Raw genomic sequence first — 14,331 nt, forward strand, 5'->3', positions numbered from 1 at the left:
AAAGGGAAGTAAGTCCTTTCAGACATGCACAAACTTTTAGCTAGCGATAGTTGTAGTTATGGGCGAAGATGGCAATTATGGTTCCTTTGAGAGTTGTTACTTTGAATACTCTGATCTCAGCAAATGAAGGACAAGGTTTGTAATATCGCGATGCCTGTTCCTGGTGGGTGGTACGGCTGGAGATGTGCAAACTGGCAATAGCACATATGCAGCAAGATGTCTAGCTTAAAAATAAATATTTCAATTGCAGAATAGTAGTGGCTTTTTTTTTGTCAGTGACTATTCTTAAGACAGCAACAACTGATACAGAAATAGTTGAATAACATAAGGATCTCTTCATCAATATAAAAGACTCACAAACACAAGGGAGTAAAAAGAAGCCTAAATTAACAAGTAGAGCTATTAGAGATATTTAAAACTATTTACATGGAGAGATTGATACTGCTTTAATATTTAAATAGGAAAATAAATTCTTGAGTATTTAAGAGCTTTTAAATACTTTTAAGATCTTTCAAAACTGAATAGTGATGAAGATTCATAGAAGTCAGTAATAAAAAGTGATATCAAAAAAAACCCAAAACTGACCTGATGAATAATGTGTCTTTCCGACCCAAAACCTACTTCTCTTCTAGCTGAATAGTAATTTTGGAGCCATAATGAAGAACTGAATAACTAACAAAGACTTAGGTAGTTATTTCAGGATTAAACGAGGAGAATGTTCATTACCTATGCTGTTGATAGTGTAAAATTAAGAATTTTGAGTTACTCTACTTAAATCCAATTCCTGATAGACAGGAACACAAGGTAAAAGTTGCAACTTGTACGTACAAGATGGGGCAGGTTAAAATTATAGTGTCTCTTACAGTGTGTCTGTAACCTCTTGGTAGTTTTTCTTGAGGTAGACTATATGAGTTTATAATAATAGAACGGTTTTATTGTCCAGAGATAAAAAGAAGTGGAAACTTTACATTTTGTTAAACATGCTTCTGTTGGCAACTTACATAGTATAAGTGCCTATAGAACTACATCTGCAACTGCAGTAAGATTGAGTACTAGCATGTCAGTTTAGGAAGCTTTCCAAGATACTTGACAGTATGAAGCTTGCTTAAGCTACCAGAGTTGTGGTCAGGCATTGGCAGAGCTCCATGGTAGAAAAGCCTTGTCTTGCCTGTCTTTGACCAAATACGGAGTTGCTGTAACTGTTATTAAATACAGAATGATTAAAAAAGCAGAGATTATGTAGTTTATTTAATTGTATCCTTGTTAGATTAGAGTATACATATGACTAGTTGCTAAAATGCAATGCAACCCTTTATATAGTAGTTACTTCTAATGCAACATTAAAGTTTACATTGTCAGTAAATCTGTCAAATAGACAGCGATTGCTTGAAATGTATAACTGTTTGTTGTGTTGGCTTTCCAAAACCTTTTATTAAAGTGCAATTATTCCTTTTTTACTGTGCAGCTTGAGTCAAGCCAGAAGAGTGATTGCTGAAATAGACCAGTGGAGAATTTAAATACAGTTGTGGGGTTTTTGCAGTGTAGAACGCTGTGTTCATGGTGCTGAAGAAACTAAGGGTTGTTGTTTCTGAGATTTAGTAATAAAGGCAGTTGTTACACAAGCAAAATTGTTAATGTATTCTTTTTCATCATATATTGCAAAATATAAAAAAAATGCATTTTAAAGCCATTTTACTGTAGTTATAAGCAAAATCACTGCTTTTCTGGGTTCAGTGTTACAAATTACTGGAAGTAATTTCAAAAACTAATCACCTAGATTCTCTCAGCTGCAGCATGTCGCATAACATCTCTCATTATTATATTTCCAGAATTTTGTTTTCCTTACCTCAGTTTAGGCAAACGAGCTTCTAGGCATATAAGGGCTAGTTTAGTGTATTTATTGAGCAATAGAAGTCCAAATGCTGCATCAGCGTTGGATACCCCGTTTAGAAGTTCTATAGCAGTCACTGAATGTGACAGGACAAAGCATACCCCTCAATCCATGCTTGAGATAATATGATAAAGTTATATTCTGCAGTCTATACAATTTCACATTTCTGTAATCAAAATAGCTGCCGTTTCCTATCACCACAAGCAAGAGAAGACAGAATAGGAAGGGAACGATATGCTAAAAGTATATACTTTTCCTTATCCTGATACTCGGAAGTTGCAGAACCACTTTACCCAAAACTTTCTAAAAATATTCAGCCTGAGGCAGACATTCAGAATCAGAAATTTCAGCCTGAAATTTTGAGTTACAGTTGCGCAAACCATAAGCACGTGGAAAACAGAACAGGAAATGGCAGGCAATCTTAAAAGGCAGGCGATGCCACCAGCTCTGTCTATAATAAAATCCATATTCTAAGACGCACAGCTTGCTTGCAGATAAACAGAAAGCATGCCTTACTGGGTCAGACCAACAGTTTAACAGCTGCATTTTCTGTTTCTGACACTGACAAACGTTTAAGAGTATTAAGAAACAAATTAAATACAGAGTGACCTTCCCATCATACTTTTCCAGCTTTTAGCAGTCAATAGTTAGGGACTTGTTGGATCACTTACAGGTTTGTACCACCTTCTTTTTTTAATATAGTTCTTGAAATTCCTTTGCCTTCCACAGCATCCTGTAGCAACAATTTACATAACTGATTTGTGTGTTGTGTTCATTTTTCTGGTCTTTAAACTGCCATCGAATTAGGTGCGTTTCATACCCCCAGCTTCCTGTATTATGAGTAGTAGTTAACTGTCCATGTTTTATTCTTCGTATCATTGCATAACTTTGGAGAGCTCTGTCATGTTCCACTGTTGTCACTATTTTCTTAGTGGAAAAATCCCCATCTATGTACCTCATAGCTTGTTGTTCCTGTCGCCTTCATCAGTGCCTCCTTGCAGTTCGATTAAATTCTTTTTGAGAACTGCTCTAAATATTGCGAATGTGTTCATGCTATATATTTAGAGTGGAATACTAATATTTCTGTGCTCTTCCCATTCTTCATTTCATTTCCTTTTCTGTTATCTGCTGTGCATTGAACTGATTCTCTTTAGGAGAAATTGAATCAGTTGTGAAAGATGTCATAGTCAGTATTTATAAAAAGGTACTTCAGTAGTCACATATTTAATCAGATCCTGTGCACTGCTCGGGATGATGATACATTTCTCCTCCACAAAAAAAACAATAGTTTTTAGGGTATGTAGAAATGTCTCTTGGTCATTTTTTATTACAGCATTTTCCAGCCTACATAGTATTTTTCACAGCATTTTTTTTTTAAAGTCAGGGAATAGATTAGAACTTGGATAGAAGTAAAGATGAACAGACAATGTCATGTTTCAAGCTCTCAGGTAGAATCAAGAAGATTTGGAAGGGAACTTGTAGTCAAATTGTGCAGAGACACTTTTCTCAAAATAGTGACCGCATCTGAGCGGTGTGGTATTGCCCACAGTGATGTGGGAGGCAGCACAGATACCTGCAGCAGGAGGGAGAGTTAAAGTTGTTTGGTCCTATTTGTTACGAGCTCTTGCTTAGAGGGCTGTGTGGTTGTGTCTCTAAGACAAGACAAACTGACTTGTCTTGGGTTTGTTTGTTTGTTTGTTTTTTAAATTGAGAGACTAAAGGCTGCAGCAAGAATTACATCTGTTTGTCATTAGTGTAGAGACTGTAGCCTAAGTGTTGTGAAAAAGTGTCCACAGACAAGATGTAGTAGAAGTTAAAAGAAATAACTATTGACCCTTGAGGAAATCTGCAAGAAGTTAAACAGGGTATGAGAAAAACCCTCTGAAATACATGCAGATGGTGTGACAAAGAAAGAGAACTGAGTCACAGAATGCCAGGAAAGAAAACATGCATGTATAAAACTGTGAATGATCAAGTTACTGGGTCTTAAAAAGCCGCTGCTTCTTCGCTGGATGTTTGTGCTCCTCGAGTCCCGTTAATATGCAGTGTAATGAATTAAAACTGAAATGATGAGGAGAGAGCGAGGGATGAGTTACTTTCAGAAAAGGAAGTGGTAGCACATGCCAGGAGAGCAGGATCGACTGCAGTGCTGTTCCAGAGAATGGGAAGAGAGAAGTGAAAAGAGCTGACAGCAGCCAAATAGGAGAGGAAAAGATTAATGAGAAGTGTTAGGAGGGAATAGAGTAGAATGGGAAGGTGGCAGCCAGCAACATAAATGTTGTAGCTGGAAGAGCCGACGATGGCACTTCTGTCTGATCTACTTTGACAGGCAGTGGGTGTTTTAAAGCATCATTATTTCTTGCTGGCACTCCTCTCTTTAAGTATGTATATTACACATACACAAGTACGAAAATGTAAATTATCTGCATTTAAATATATAAATTACCTCTGCTTCGACTTTTCAAATTGATTGCAACTGGGAGAATATAAACCTTTTTTGTTGCATCAATCATTAAGCTAAGCTGTCACTGACTTTAAAGAGGGGCAGGATTTGGTCTGATGTATTATGTTTAAAAATTCCCAGTCAATAGGCATGTTAAGGATACTTTTAAGGCAGGCAAACAATCTTGAGTAAAAACATATGAAAGAGGGAACTGAGAGTGTGCCTACTTAGTCCAAACAGATATATTTTCAGTCACTTTGAACAATGATGAAAACTCAGGTATCATCCAAGAAAATAAATACATTTATTCTTCTCGGAAATTACCATTTTATGCTCAGTCAGGAGCTACGCATTTCTCATATATCCTCCATTCATACTTAGGATGAAGTGTTCATTCACAAAAAAAAATTATTCTTTCATTCCACCACTGCTGGCATAACTAAAAAATACATTTTTTGTGAGACAGTCCTCATAAAAAGGACGTCTATAAAACAAATTGTGAAACATATTTCCACATTCAAGTTTGGATTTTGTGTTGCTTTTGAGCCAGGAAATGCGCATTTATTCTAAAATTCCTGGGTTTTACTTTATTTAGGAAAAAAAAAAAGTAAACATCATGTAATTTTTTGACAAAGTAAGCTTGATCATCTAAAATTCAAGAATTTTTTTGAGATAATGCTGTGTACTTTGATCTTATTTTTTTTTCTTCTGAAGACTGCAGCAAGTGATGTAAACAATTTTAAGCTTCTTGCTAGTTGTGTACAATTGTTAAATAGGGCAACAAAACTATTATTTGCTGACTTTACAGTTTAAAAAGAACAGATTTAAAGAATTGCTATGAGTATTACAAATTTACAGACTTTTGTAGTCTAATGTAAATTGACTTTCCTGTGCAAACTGTCGGTGCAGTCAAAATAGCAAAGAAATGCTGGTGAAAGAGCTTTGAGGATACATACTTATGAAAGTGCTGACGTTCTGAAAGAAGTCAGATATTGTGTGTGTTTCAAAAGCATGGTAATAGGTTTTGTATTCAAACAAACCCAGAGCAGTAAGTATATTTTTCCAGTCTCAAAACCATAAGAATTAGGTATGAAAACACACCAAACCACATGCTTACTCACATAGTTCACGGAGCATGTAATAGCTGGCTTTGTCCTTAATAATAGCTGGTTGTGTAATGCTGAATATATAATTGGTTTTCTTGAAACAGCAGGAATTCTTGAATGCTTACATCTTTGTCAGTAAAGCTAAGAAAACGTAATCTTTTAAAGGGCTGAAACAGCATCCATTTCATCCGATATGAGAACATAACTGTAAGTACAGCCTCATTTTCACAATAATTAATTCTCTCAATAGGTTAAACTGACATTTGAAACATCGATATTTGAGCCTGAAGGAACTTCTCAGCAAAGGTATAAACAGGCGCAGTCAAGTATGAACAATCTGGTTCGGCTCTTGTGGGGAGAAGATAGTACGGACCTTCAACAGGCTATACAAGACGTGCCTCATATTGTTATGTTCCTCGCAACGAAACTGGACTCTGAAACATCTAAGGATGAGGTATGCGGCTAAACAAAACTGAAGATGAAAGGTGCCAACAGCAACTGCTATGCCTTTTGATGTAAAACCAAACAAGAATAAAAAACCTTGCTAACATCCATTTTGACAGAAATAAGGCCTGAAATTCGGGGGGGGGGGGGAAGTTAGCGTCACTGCTGGCAAACTCTAATTGGACTTGAAATCACTTCAGCACTGCTGAATGTCTTTATGTAAAGAGCAGACTAGAGGTGTTAACAGACAAAGGAGAGAGAAACTTTGTGGTTCGTTATTGTCTCTCAGATGCTCACTCTGATGTTTTTAATGTGCCTCTCAAACTTCAACTATGAAATCCACCTAGTCAAAAAAATTTTCCCCAGCAGGAGCTGTTGGCAGTCCTCATACATAAGTACTTTTCCTTTGTCCCATAAAGCTTTCTTTCACATCTCTTTTGGTTTTGTGTTCCTCAGAAGAGTTTTGCCAGTGTCCGTATAACCCATTGTAAGCTTGCGTAGATGTTGTAGCTATGGCTACACCATGAACAAATGCTCCACTCAGACTGCAGGGAAGACCCGGAACAGGGTGGAGGACTGAGTTTGGCCTCTTGCCTGATCTAAAAATGACAAATGGAAAAAGTGGACTTTTTAGGAACAGACGTTTGGAAAAAGACTCTTCTCTTCTGTAAATTCTCCTTAGATTTAGCGTAGTGCCCCAATGATATATATTAACTCTGATGTGGAGACATAACATGAAGCACAAGTTTTGCCAGTCCCCAGGCACTGGGATTGTGGGACAGTGATGGAGTGAGGACCAAAAGAAAGACATTTTGCTTTCTCTCCCCTGAAATTAATCCTTAGATCCAGTCAGTGCTTTATCAAGGTTCACTTACATATTGCAAATTGTTCTTTTTTTTTTCTTCAAATTTTAAGTTTGTAGTACAAGACTGCTATGTTGTGTGGACATAACAACTATGGACCGTTGTTGTAGACTTAAAGACCAATGTTTTCCTGATCGCTCACACAAACTTTATGAAATATCACCACAATAACTTATTTCAGGGCCTCTGGCTCCTCTGTTGGTAGGTGAATAGATATGCAAATGCCTAATTGTGATTCCTGCACTTCAGAGTAAATGGAGTACTGCTTTCTTGCCCCATTATGTCTTTATACTCTCCCAAGAAACAGGATTAACCCTGAATGTTGAGCAGAGGTAAAGGAGGGATTGTAATGCACTTGTTCTCCCTTCATACCATGGAAGAATTGCTTCCTCGAAGTCTTGGCAGTTGTACAGCCCCAAATAGTCTCCAATGTTGAGACATGCTTTGCTGGTGTAATCCAGATCATTATAACATTTCTACCCAAAAGAATGTAGCCTTCTTCAAGGCGTTTGTCTATAATTTCATTTGGTGAACAGTAAGTGACATTTATCCTGTAGATGTACTGTTCCAGATTTAATTTCCAGTGGTACTACAAATTAGCACTGCCGTTATATACACCTATGCCATATTGCACAATAAAAATATAATGATCTTTTACTAAGCTGCTTTACCCATAGCCAAAGGAGGTGTGGTATGCAGATCACATCCATGTAAACAATGGCAACTAGAACTAGGAACTAATTCTTCCACTTGTGAGCTTTTGGCACACAAAAATAGAATTAATGAGCTCCAAGACTTATAAGCTCTACCTACTCTACTACTCAACTGTAAAGGAAAGCAGTATTAAAAATAATTTAGCATGTGAGCATGCGTGTGGGGAGTGTCCCATGATAGTGGTTTCAGTGAGTAAGGTTGATCTTGTCTTTTTTATGGTTTAGTTCAAGGTAGGTATTACAATGATACCTTATTTGTGCCAGCATACACTGAAACAGCTCTATGTGATTGAATTAATTTTGGTGCTACTGTGTTTTAAAAGAAGAAATGTTCATATTCCTCCTACATGATAGTGTTACTGGAAGCATGTGTTTAGCATACATGCAAAGTAGGTATTACTGAATAGCTGTTGAGATAGCTTGGTCATACAGACACTGACGTATACTTCCTGTAGCATTTCTCTGGTTTTATAATTTCTGAATTAATCTTTAAGAATTCATAGTTGTCTCTTCATCTGTTGTTTCTTTGTTGATCTTACATGAGATGCAATTTAAAGCATCTATTGTCAGTGCACTGTGTTTGAAGATTATAGGAGGTTTTTAGCTGGTCGGCACCATTTTGACAAAATTTTTTCTAGCCCTTTCGTATGTTGTCAAGACTGCACTAATTTGGGTTTTTTTACATGTTATTTAGGCTCAGTTTGAGAAATTAGTTAAAGAAAAATAAAAAAGGGAAGCTGTTTGAATAAGCCATTTGTTTAGATACTCTGTCCAGGTTTCGGGTTTTGGGTTGAGGGAGGGTTTACACTTTTTAAGAACTGAGCTACTTCTCATTTATTAATTCCATTGTCATGGGCCTATGAACTTTTGCCTTGCTTTGAAGACAGCTCATCTTGTATGGTGGTATGTGCTGAACTTTGCTAACTCATTAATATATACATAAGATGCAGCTATGACCTTTTGTTACAGTTGTCTTTTCTTTCCCTGGGAAAGTGTGCAGATAATTCTCAAATGAATTTTGTGTGAAGGCCCTGGTTCATAGCGAGGAGGAATAAAAAGGCTCTTTCTGCCCTTTGTAGTGCTGTAATTAGAAAATGGCAGTTTTTTTCCAGCTGAGATTGATTCAAGGAAGAAAAAATCCTTGTCACTAATGAGTATTTGAAAATAGAGCTAAATAAATTGGATAAGAATAAAGAGTTTACCAGGTCCTTCTGCAATGAAGCTTTTACATTCTTATAATCTGATGAAGGAAAACTTTCTAATGGGTATTGGCACTGACTGGATGTGGTTAGTGACATAAATAGGAAAGTTAATCACGTCTGTGTTTCTTTTGTTTGTGTAGAAAGATAATTTAGTATGCTCTTTGTATTGGATATGCTCAATACTACCCGCATTATTTCTAGCCCATCATGATTTGGCAGAAAGCAATAAATGTGGGGAATCATGTTTGCTTATTACTATATTGTTATGGCTGCTGAAATAATTAATATAATTTTTTTAATGATTCCATAACACATTTCTTTTAAAGGACTGGTTAAAAAGAGAAAAATAATTGTCACAAATATTTATCTGATGTTCAGTTTCAAGATCACGTCTTTAAGAGTATGCTGACACAGATGGTCAAAGGTTTGGTGATAAAATTGTTACTGGTGTATAAGTTATATGAGTATATACCTCAGTTATATTTTGTGCTATACATGTAAAGCAAGTGGGTAGTTTTCATAGCCTCATTGTTGGTTTCAAACAACTGTATGTTTGATGATTTAATTCACAGTTTAAATATTGAAAGAATCATACAGAGCACTTTAAGCTGTAAAATGCAGTGGCAATATTGTTTGTCATTTTCTATTTCTTCATATGATAATGATTCTAAATAAGTCCTACTTTTCTGTAAAATAGAAAAGTCAAAACTGTCATTCATCTGCATTTTAGAAATTTCCAGTATGCCTGTGCAGTCAACCGCTTGTTCTGATACCATGTGAAAGTATATGATAAAAGTTTTCATGTTAAAAAAAAAAAAAAAAAAGAAACAATTGATGCCAAGACAAAAATTTGTTATCTTGCTTTCTGTGGGTGGGTTTTTTTGTGATTTTGGTTTTGGTTTTTGCTTTGCTTAACTAACATCTAACTTTCTTCACAGCAAGAAATTCTTTATCAGTACCCCATATCAGAAGCATCCCAAAAACTGAAAAGTGTGAGAGGAATATTTCTCACACTGTCTGACATACTGGAAAGTGTTACTGGGACCCAGATTATCAGGTAAAAGTATTTGAAATGTAATATATTACTACTTTTATTATATGATACATATATCTACAGAAAGACACACATGGGTCATGCATCAAGTCTAGACAAAACAAGAGTGACTCTCCCTGTTAGACAGTAATGTTTTAACTAGAACAGCGTGACGGAAGTTGGACTGCTCAGCCTGGATGTACATTGATTTGGGGGAATTTCTTTGTCATGGATAGCAGTGACTAGGATTTTTAGTTCATTGTAGTTGTTTTTAGATCCCTCCTTAGATCTCTTAAAACATCCCCATCTAAACCGGGCTTCTGTGGCACTGTACTGTGGCAGACTGGAAATTCTACAACAGCTTCAATCATATTTTAAAAATTTTTTTTAAAGATAAAATGTAATTCTGTTAAATTCATGAGTGCCTGCTACTTTTCAATTAATTTTATTTCACATTCAGCTTGTAACACCTGAAAGATTTTTGTATCCACAGACCAGGACTCAAGTTAGAAGTCTAATAAAAATGACTTCTGAGTTTTTGGAGCGGCATAGGGGTGGTGGAGATATGTCAAGAGATTATTGAATATTTAAAGGTAGATTATTTTTTTCTGATAGAATAATTAGAAGTGAGATAGCAGGTACTGCTTTTCAGTGTCACACTTCTTCCCATTAATATATGAATTTACATCTCTTGGGAGTCTTAGGCAGGACTTTCTTCTGCACATCAGTACCTGTTCTGTGAGACACAAGACCTGGATTAGTATAAAAAAGCCAAATGTAAGTGGGATTTCAGGCCTGAGAATAGAGTGCAAGCAGTAGCGAACGACATTGGCAATAATAAGGAATTCCTCAAAAGGCAAAAAGCCTACTTGATATATTTGAGTTGGGTTTTCCACTGATAATTTTTTCCTTAAAAGGAGTTCTTGATGTGCTTTTGAATATTTTTGCTTACCAGAAAATTAATACTGGGTAATTTACTTTTATTTGCATTTGTTTCTCTTCATTTATTTTTTTCTTAGGCTCGTTGGTATCCTGCTATTTTGAGTAAGAAGTTTTAACACTGTACTTTAACCATGCTTCTAACTTTCTAGTTGATTTCTAAAAGTTGCGTTACTGATGTAGTGATCAGTAGGAATGTGGATTGACTCCTTTAGCAGCAGGCATCAAACACAGGCTTTTGATCTTTTGCATATGCTAGTATTGTAATGCAGTGCCACTTCAATTAGCACTGAGGGTATGTTAACTCCTCTTAAATGCTTCTGCATTATTAATGGCAAGTCTCCCGTATAGAAGCATTTTTGAACATGTCCAGATTTTCAAACACATCCAAAAGACAAATCAGTCCATTGTTTGATGTTCTATACCTACAGTACCATCAGAAAAACAATACAGAAATCCATGATAATGTAGATTCACCTTTCCTGTTAAGGTTTTCAATTTCCCATTTTTGAGTTCTAAAAATATAAAAGCACTTCCGCTGGTCTCTGTGGGCTGTCTCATCTCTTCAAAAAATAGAACAGATAATGCCCAGCTCTGCTATGAAGCTTTTCGTGTCAGAAGAGTAAATTATGATTATTGTGCCTGCTCATGTATTGTGTATCTTTTGGGATGGGGATGTTTATTTCTTTGTAGTTAACTGCATTATAAATATATAACTTGTTTTGTTTGGAAAGCACTTTTGGTTACATGAAGGATAAAAATTTTCTCGTGACCTGCAGAGCTGAGCTTTGTGGAGCAATTTTCTGTCCAAGGAGATAGCATGAGAGTTCAAGCTTATGTTTATCACTGAGGTAACACATTCAAACACCTCTTGGGCTTGTTTTCAAAAAGTGTGGGGACTTTTTAAATGATTTTGTGAGCAACTATGTTCAGAACATTCATTGGTTCCTCCGGTTACCTCACTGAAATGGCATTGATTTTCTGAGTTGATTTTGTTAAAAGCTAGGGAGATATATGCCAGGAAGACCTTTAAAGAAAATCTGAATCATTTAGAAGATGACTGTGGCGCTTCAGTAGCAGTTGTTCATCCTTTTTATTTGTATACTTGAAAGCGTTGTTACTACTGGTGTGATCTGTTTGGAGCAGAAATCAGAAAGTCTTTGAGTTCTGCGATGAAGAATATAAGTACCTAGCGCAGCTGCATGCATGTGATTATGCATGAACATATAAATATAAATAATTCTGGCTTATAAAGGAGGTCTTTTTGTAACATCATAGTGTTAACAGAAGTACTTCATTTTTCTAGTTCCTCGCTTTTCTTATGCGAAAAACTGGTTCAAGTCGTTTACTGGAAAGAATCTGACAAGTTGCTTGTAATTGGCCTTCCTGAAGAAAAGTGAGTTGCAAATAAAAGCTTTGTTTTCCTTTTAATTTTATTTTGTTTCCTATTCTGTGTCCTCAATTTGTACTCTTCTGTCAAAAAAGCAAGAAAGGGAGGGCTGACAATGTACTTTTTTTACTATAAGTACTTCCTATACCGGTGATTCCATTTTTTTTATTTACTTTGTTTATATCTTTTATATATCTGTTGTTACAGCTTCTTTTTAATTTCCTCTAAAGGGAATAAGGTCTCATTAGATCTCAGAAATATGTGTAGGCTATAAAACAGCCATTTTCTGCATCTGACAAAGTCAAGTCCTGATTAGAGACTACTGAATAACAGCAGTAATATTATATATTTATGTGTTCTAGGAGGACTCTCCCCCCACGCCCCAGCCCTTTACTACTGTCTCTGTCATCATGGGCGAGTCACTCAAAGGATGTATTTCATACAGTCCGATGAATAAATTTTTGTTTGCAATATATCACTAGTTAAGAATACAGCTCTTCAGAAGATGCCTGTGCTTATTCATAGTAAAGATGCTATAGGTGTGCATTTGAATTTTATTTTTTAGCGTGCCACTTTCTCAGCTGAGGAACATGATTGAAGATGTTGTCAGGACCTTGAAATTCATGTACAGTTCTTTAGACAGGTCAGTTCTTTCAAAAACTTTTTCTTTTCAGTCACTAACTTTTCATTGATGCTCACTGAAAAAGCTAGTCGCGTTCATTTTTAACACTACATGGAATTTCTTTGCATGTTCTTTTACACTTGCACAATACAACAGGATTATGTTCTCCTTGCCTTTTAGTTTGTCTTAACACTAGTTAGACACTTTTTTAAACAGTCTTTGTTACTTCAGAAAGTTTTGTCCTTGATTAGGTTAAATCCTTCACATAATCTAAGGCACTGTGGATGTCAACAGCGCTCTGCAAATGTTATCCTTTGTGTTAAAGCACCGTCTGTAAAACATACATATGAATCAGTGTTATATTTTTAATAAAGTAAACGCTCCAGACTTCTCAACTTTATTTGGCAGAGTGACTGTCTTTCTGTGCATTTGGAAAACACCCAGAAAATTTTCAGTCTGACTGTAACCTAAATAAAATTGCCAAGGTAGGCTATTCATATGCTTGCATTCAATTCAGGGTTAAAGTGTGTGTGCCGTAGAGAAAAGCCTAATATTTGTCTTCATTTTTCTGTGTTGAACAGCACAGAAAGATTGTTCTAGAAAGAACAATCTTGCATAGTGTCAGGCCGCATCTTTTTCTTATGACGTTTTGAATGTCACTTCATGATGAGGAGCAACTTTTACTTCTAATCCCTGCAACTGTTTAAATGCATCTCAGAAAAAGCTTACCTTCAAATCTGAGGTGTAAAGTACTCGATTTTGATAGAAGTATTGGAGGCGATTTGAAAGTGCTTTTTTGTGTCTTCTGAAGAAAATAAGATCTTTTACACATCAAAAATAGTTAACTAAATTACTAAAATAAAGAAAAAGAATAATCTTAATTTCCAAAAGGATGAAGCTGCTCGTTGTCTCATCTTAAGTTGCTCTAAGACGTCTACTATAATGCTATGCTGCTTTCAGCAAGGCAGTTTTTCCTTTGTTTGCAAGTACTGCGTAGATACTAGCATAGTGGGGTTTTTCGTGTTAAAAATGAATGTTAAAAAAAATCCAAATGTCGTATCACACTGTAAAGAGACTTCTGTAGCACAGAGGGTTATATAAACAAGCTACAAGTTTCTCAGTGTTATTCTAACTTGGAGTTCATGTTTGTTCAGTGCTTTTTGCCAGGTGGAAAATGTTTCTCGCCTGGATCATTTTTTCAACCTGTTCTTCCAGCGTGCGCTTCAGCCTGCAAGGCTCAAGTCAAATGCCGACCCCAGCGCTCAACACTATGATACCTGCAGTGCCTTATTCTTAGACAATCTCCCAGGCTTGCGCTGGCTGACGTTGCCTCAGGAAATCAAGGTAATGTCACTTTCAGGTGTGCTTTGCCCATCCCAGACCACCCTTTTTCCTACAGGATCCTTTATTTGAGTTTGGAACTATGCAATCATTCCCACAGGAAACAGATTGCTGTTATGAGTGTAGTTTGGTAACTTTAGAGTTATCTAGGAAGAGAACATAATGACAAATGAATTAAATTTTATTTAAAAAAAAAAAAAAATATATATATATATACAGGCACCTAACAACTAGCATATGCAGTAGGGAAAGCAGCCCCTGGTATGTAGCTTTATGTTTGATTTAGACCATTTAAGTATTTTTCCAGGTAGAAAATATTACTCCAGAAGCCCATGTGTAACTTG

General features: G+C 36.0%; 1 protein-coding gene across 1 annotated transcript in view; it reads left to right on the top strand.

Moving 5' to 3' along the window:
- The window catches only part of INTU (inturned planar cell polarity protein), a gene marked incomplete at both ends in the record, with an annotated part of 46,100 nt that overhangs the window by 16,131 nt on the left and 15,638 nt on the right, over nt 1-14,331 (top strand). Inside the window, 5 exons of the mRNA XM_082482978.1 lie at nt 5,691-5,894; nt 9,601-9,719; nt 11,941-12,030; nt 12,590-12,667; nt 13,801-13,990. Coding sequence (XP_082339104.1) covers nt 5,691-5,894; nt 9,601-9,719; nt 11,941-12,030; nt 12,590-12,667; nt 13,801-13,990 — 681 coding nt within the window. The remainder of the gene's footprint in view (nt 1-5,690; nt 5,895-9,600; nt 9,720-11,940; nt 12,031-12,589; nt 12,668-13,800; nt 13,991-14,331) is intronic.

The sequence above is a fragment of the Vanellus vanellus genome, assembly GCF_965231255.1.
Source record: "Vanellus vanellus genome assembly, chromosome: 4".
NCBI lineage: Eukaryota > Metazoa > Chordata > Aves > Charadriiformes > Charadriidae > Vanellus > Vanellus vanellus.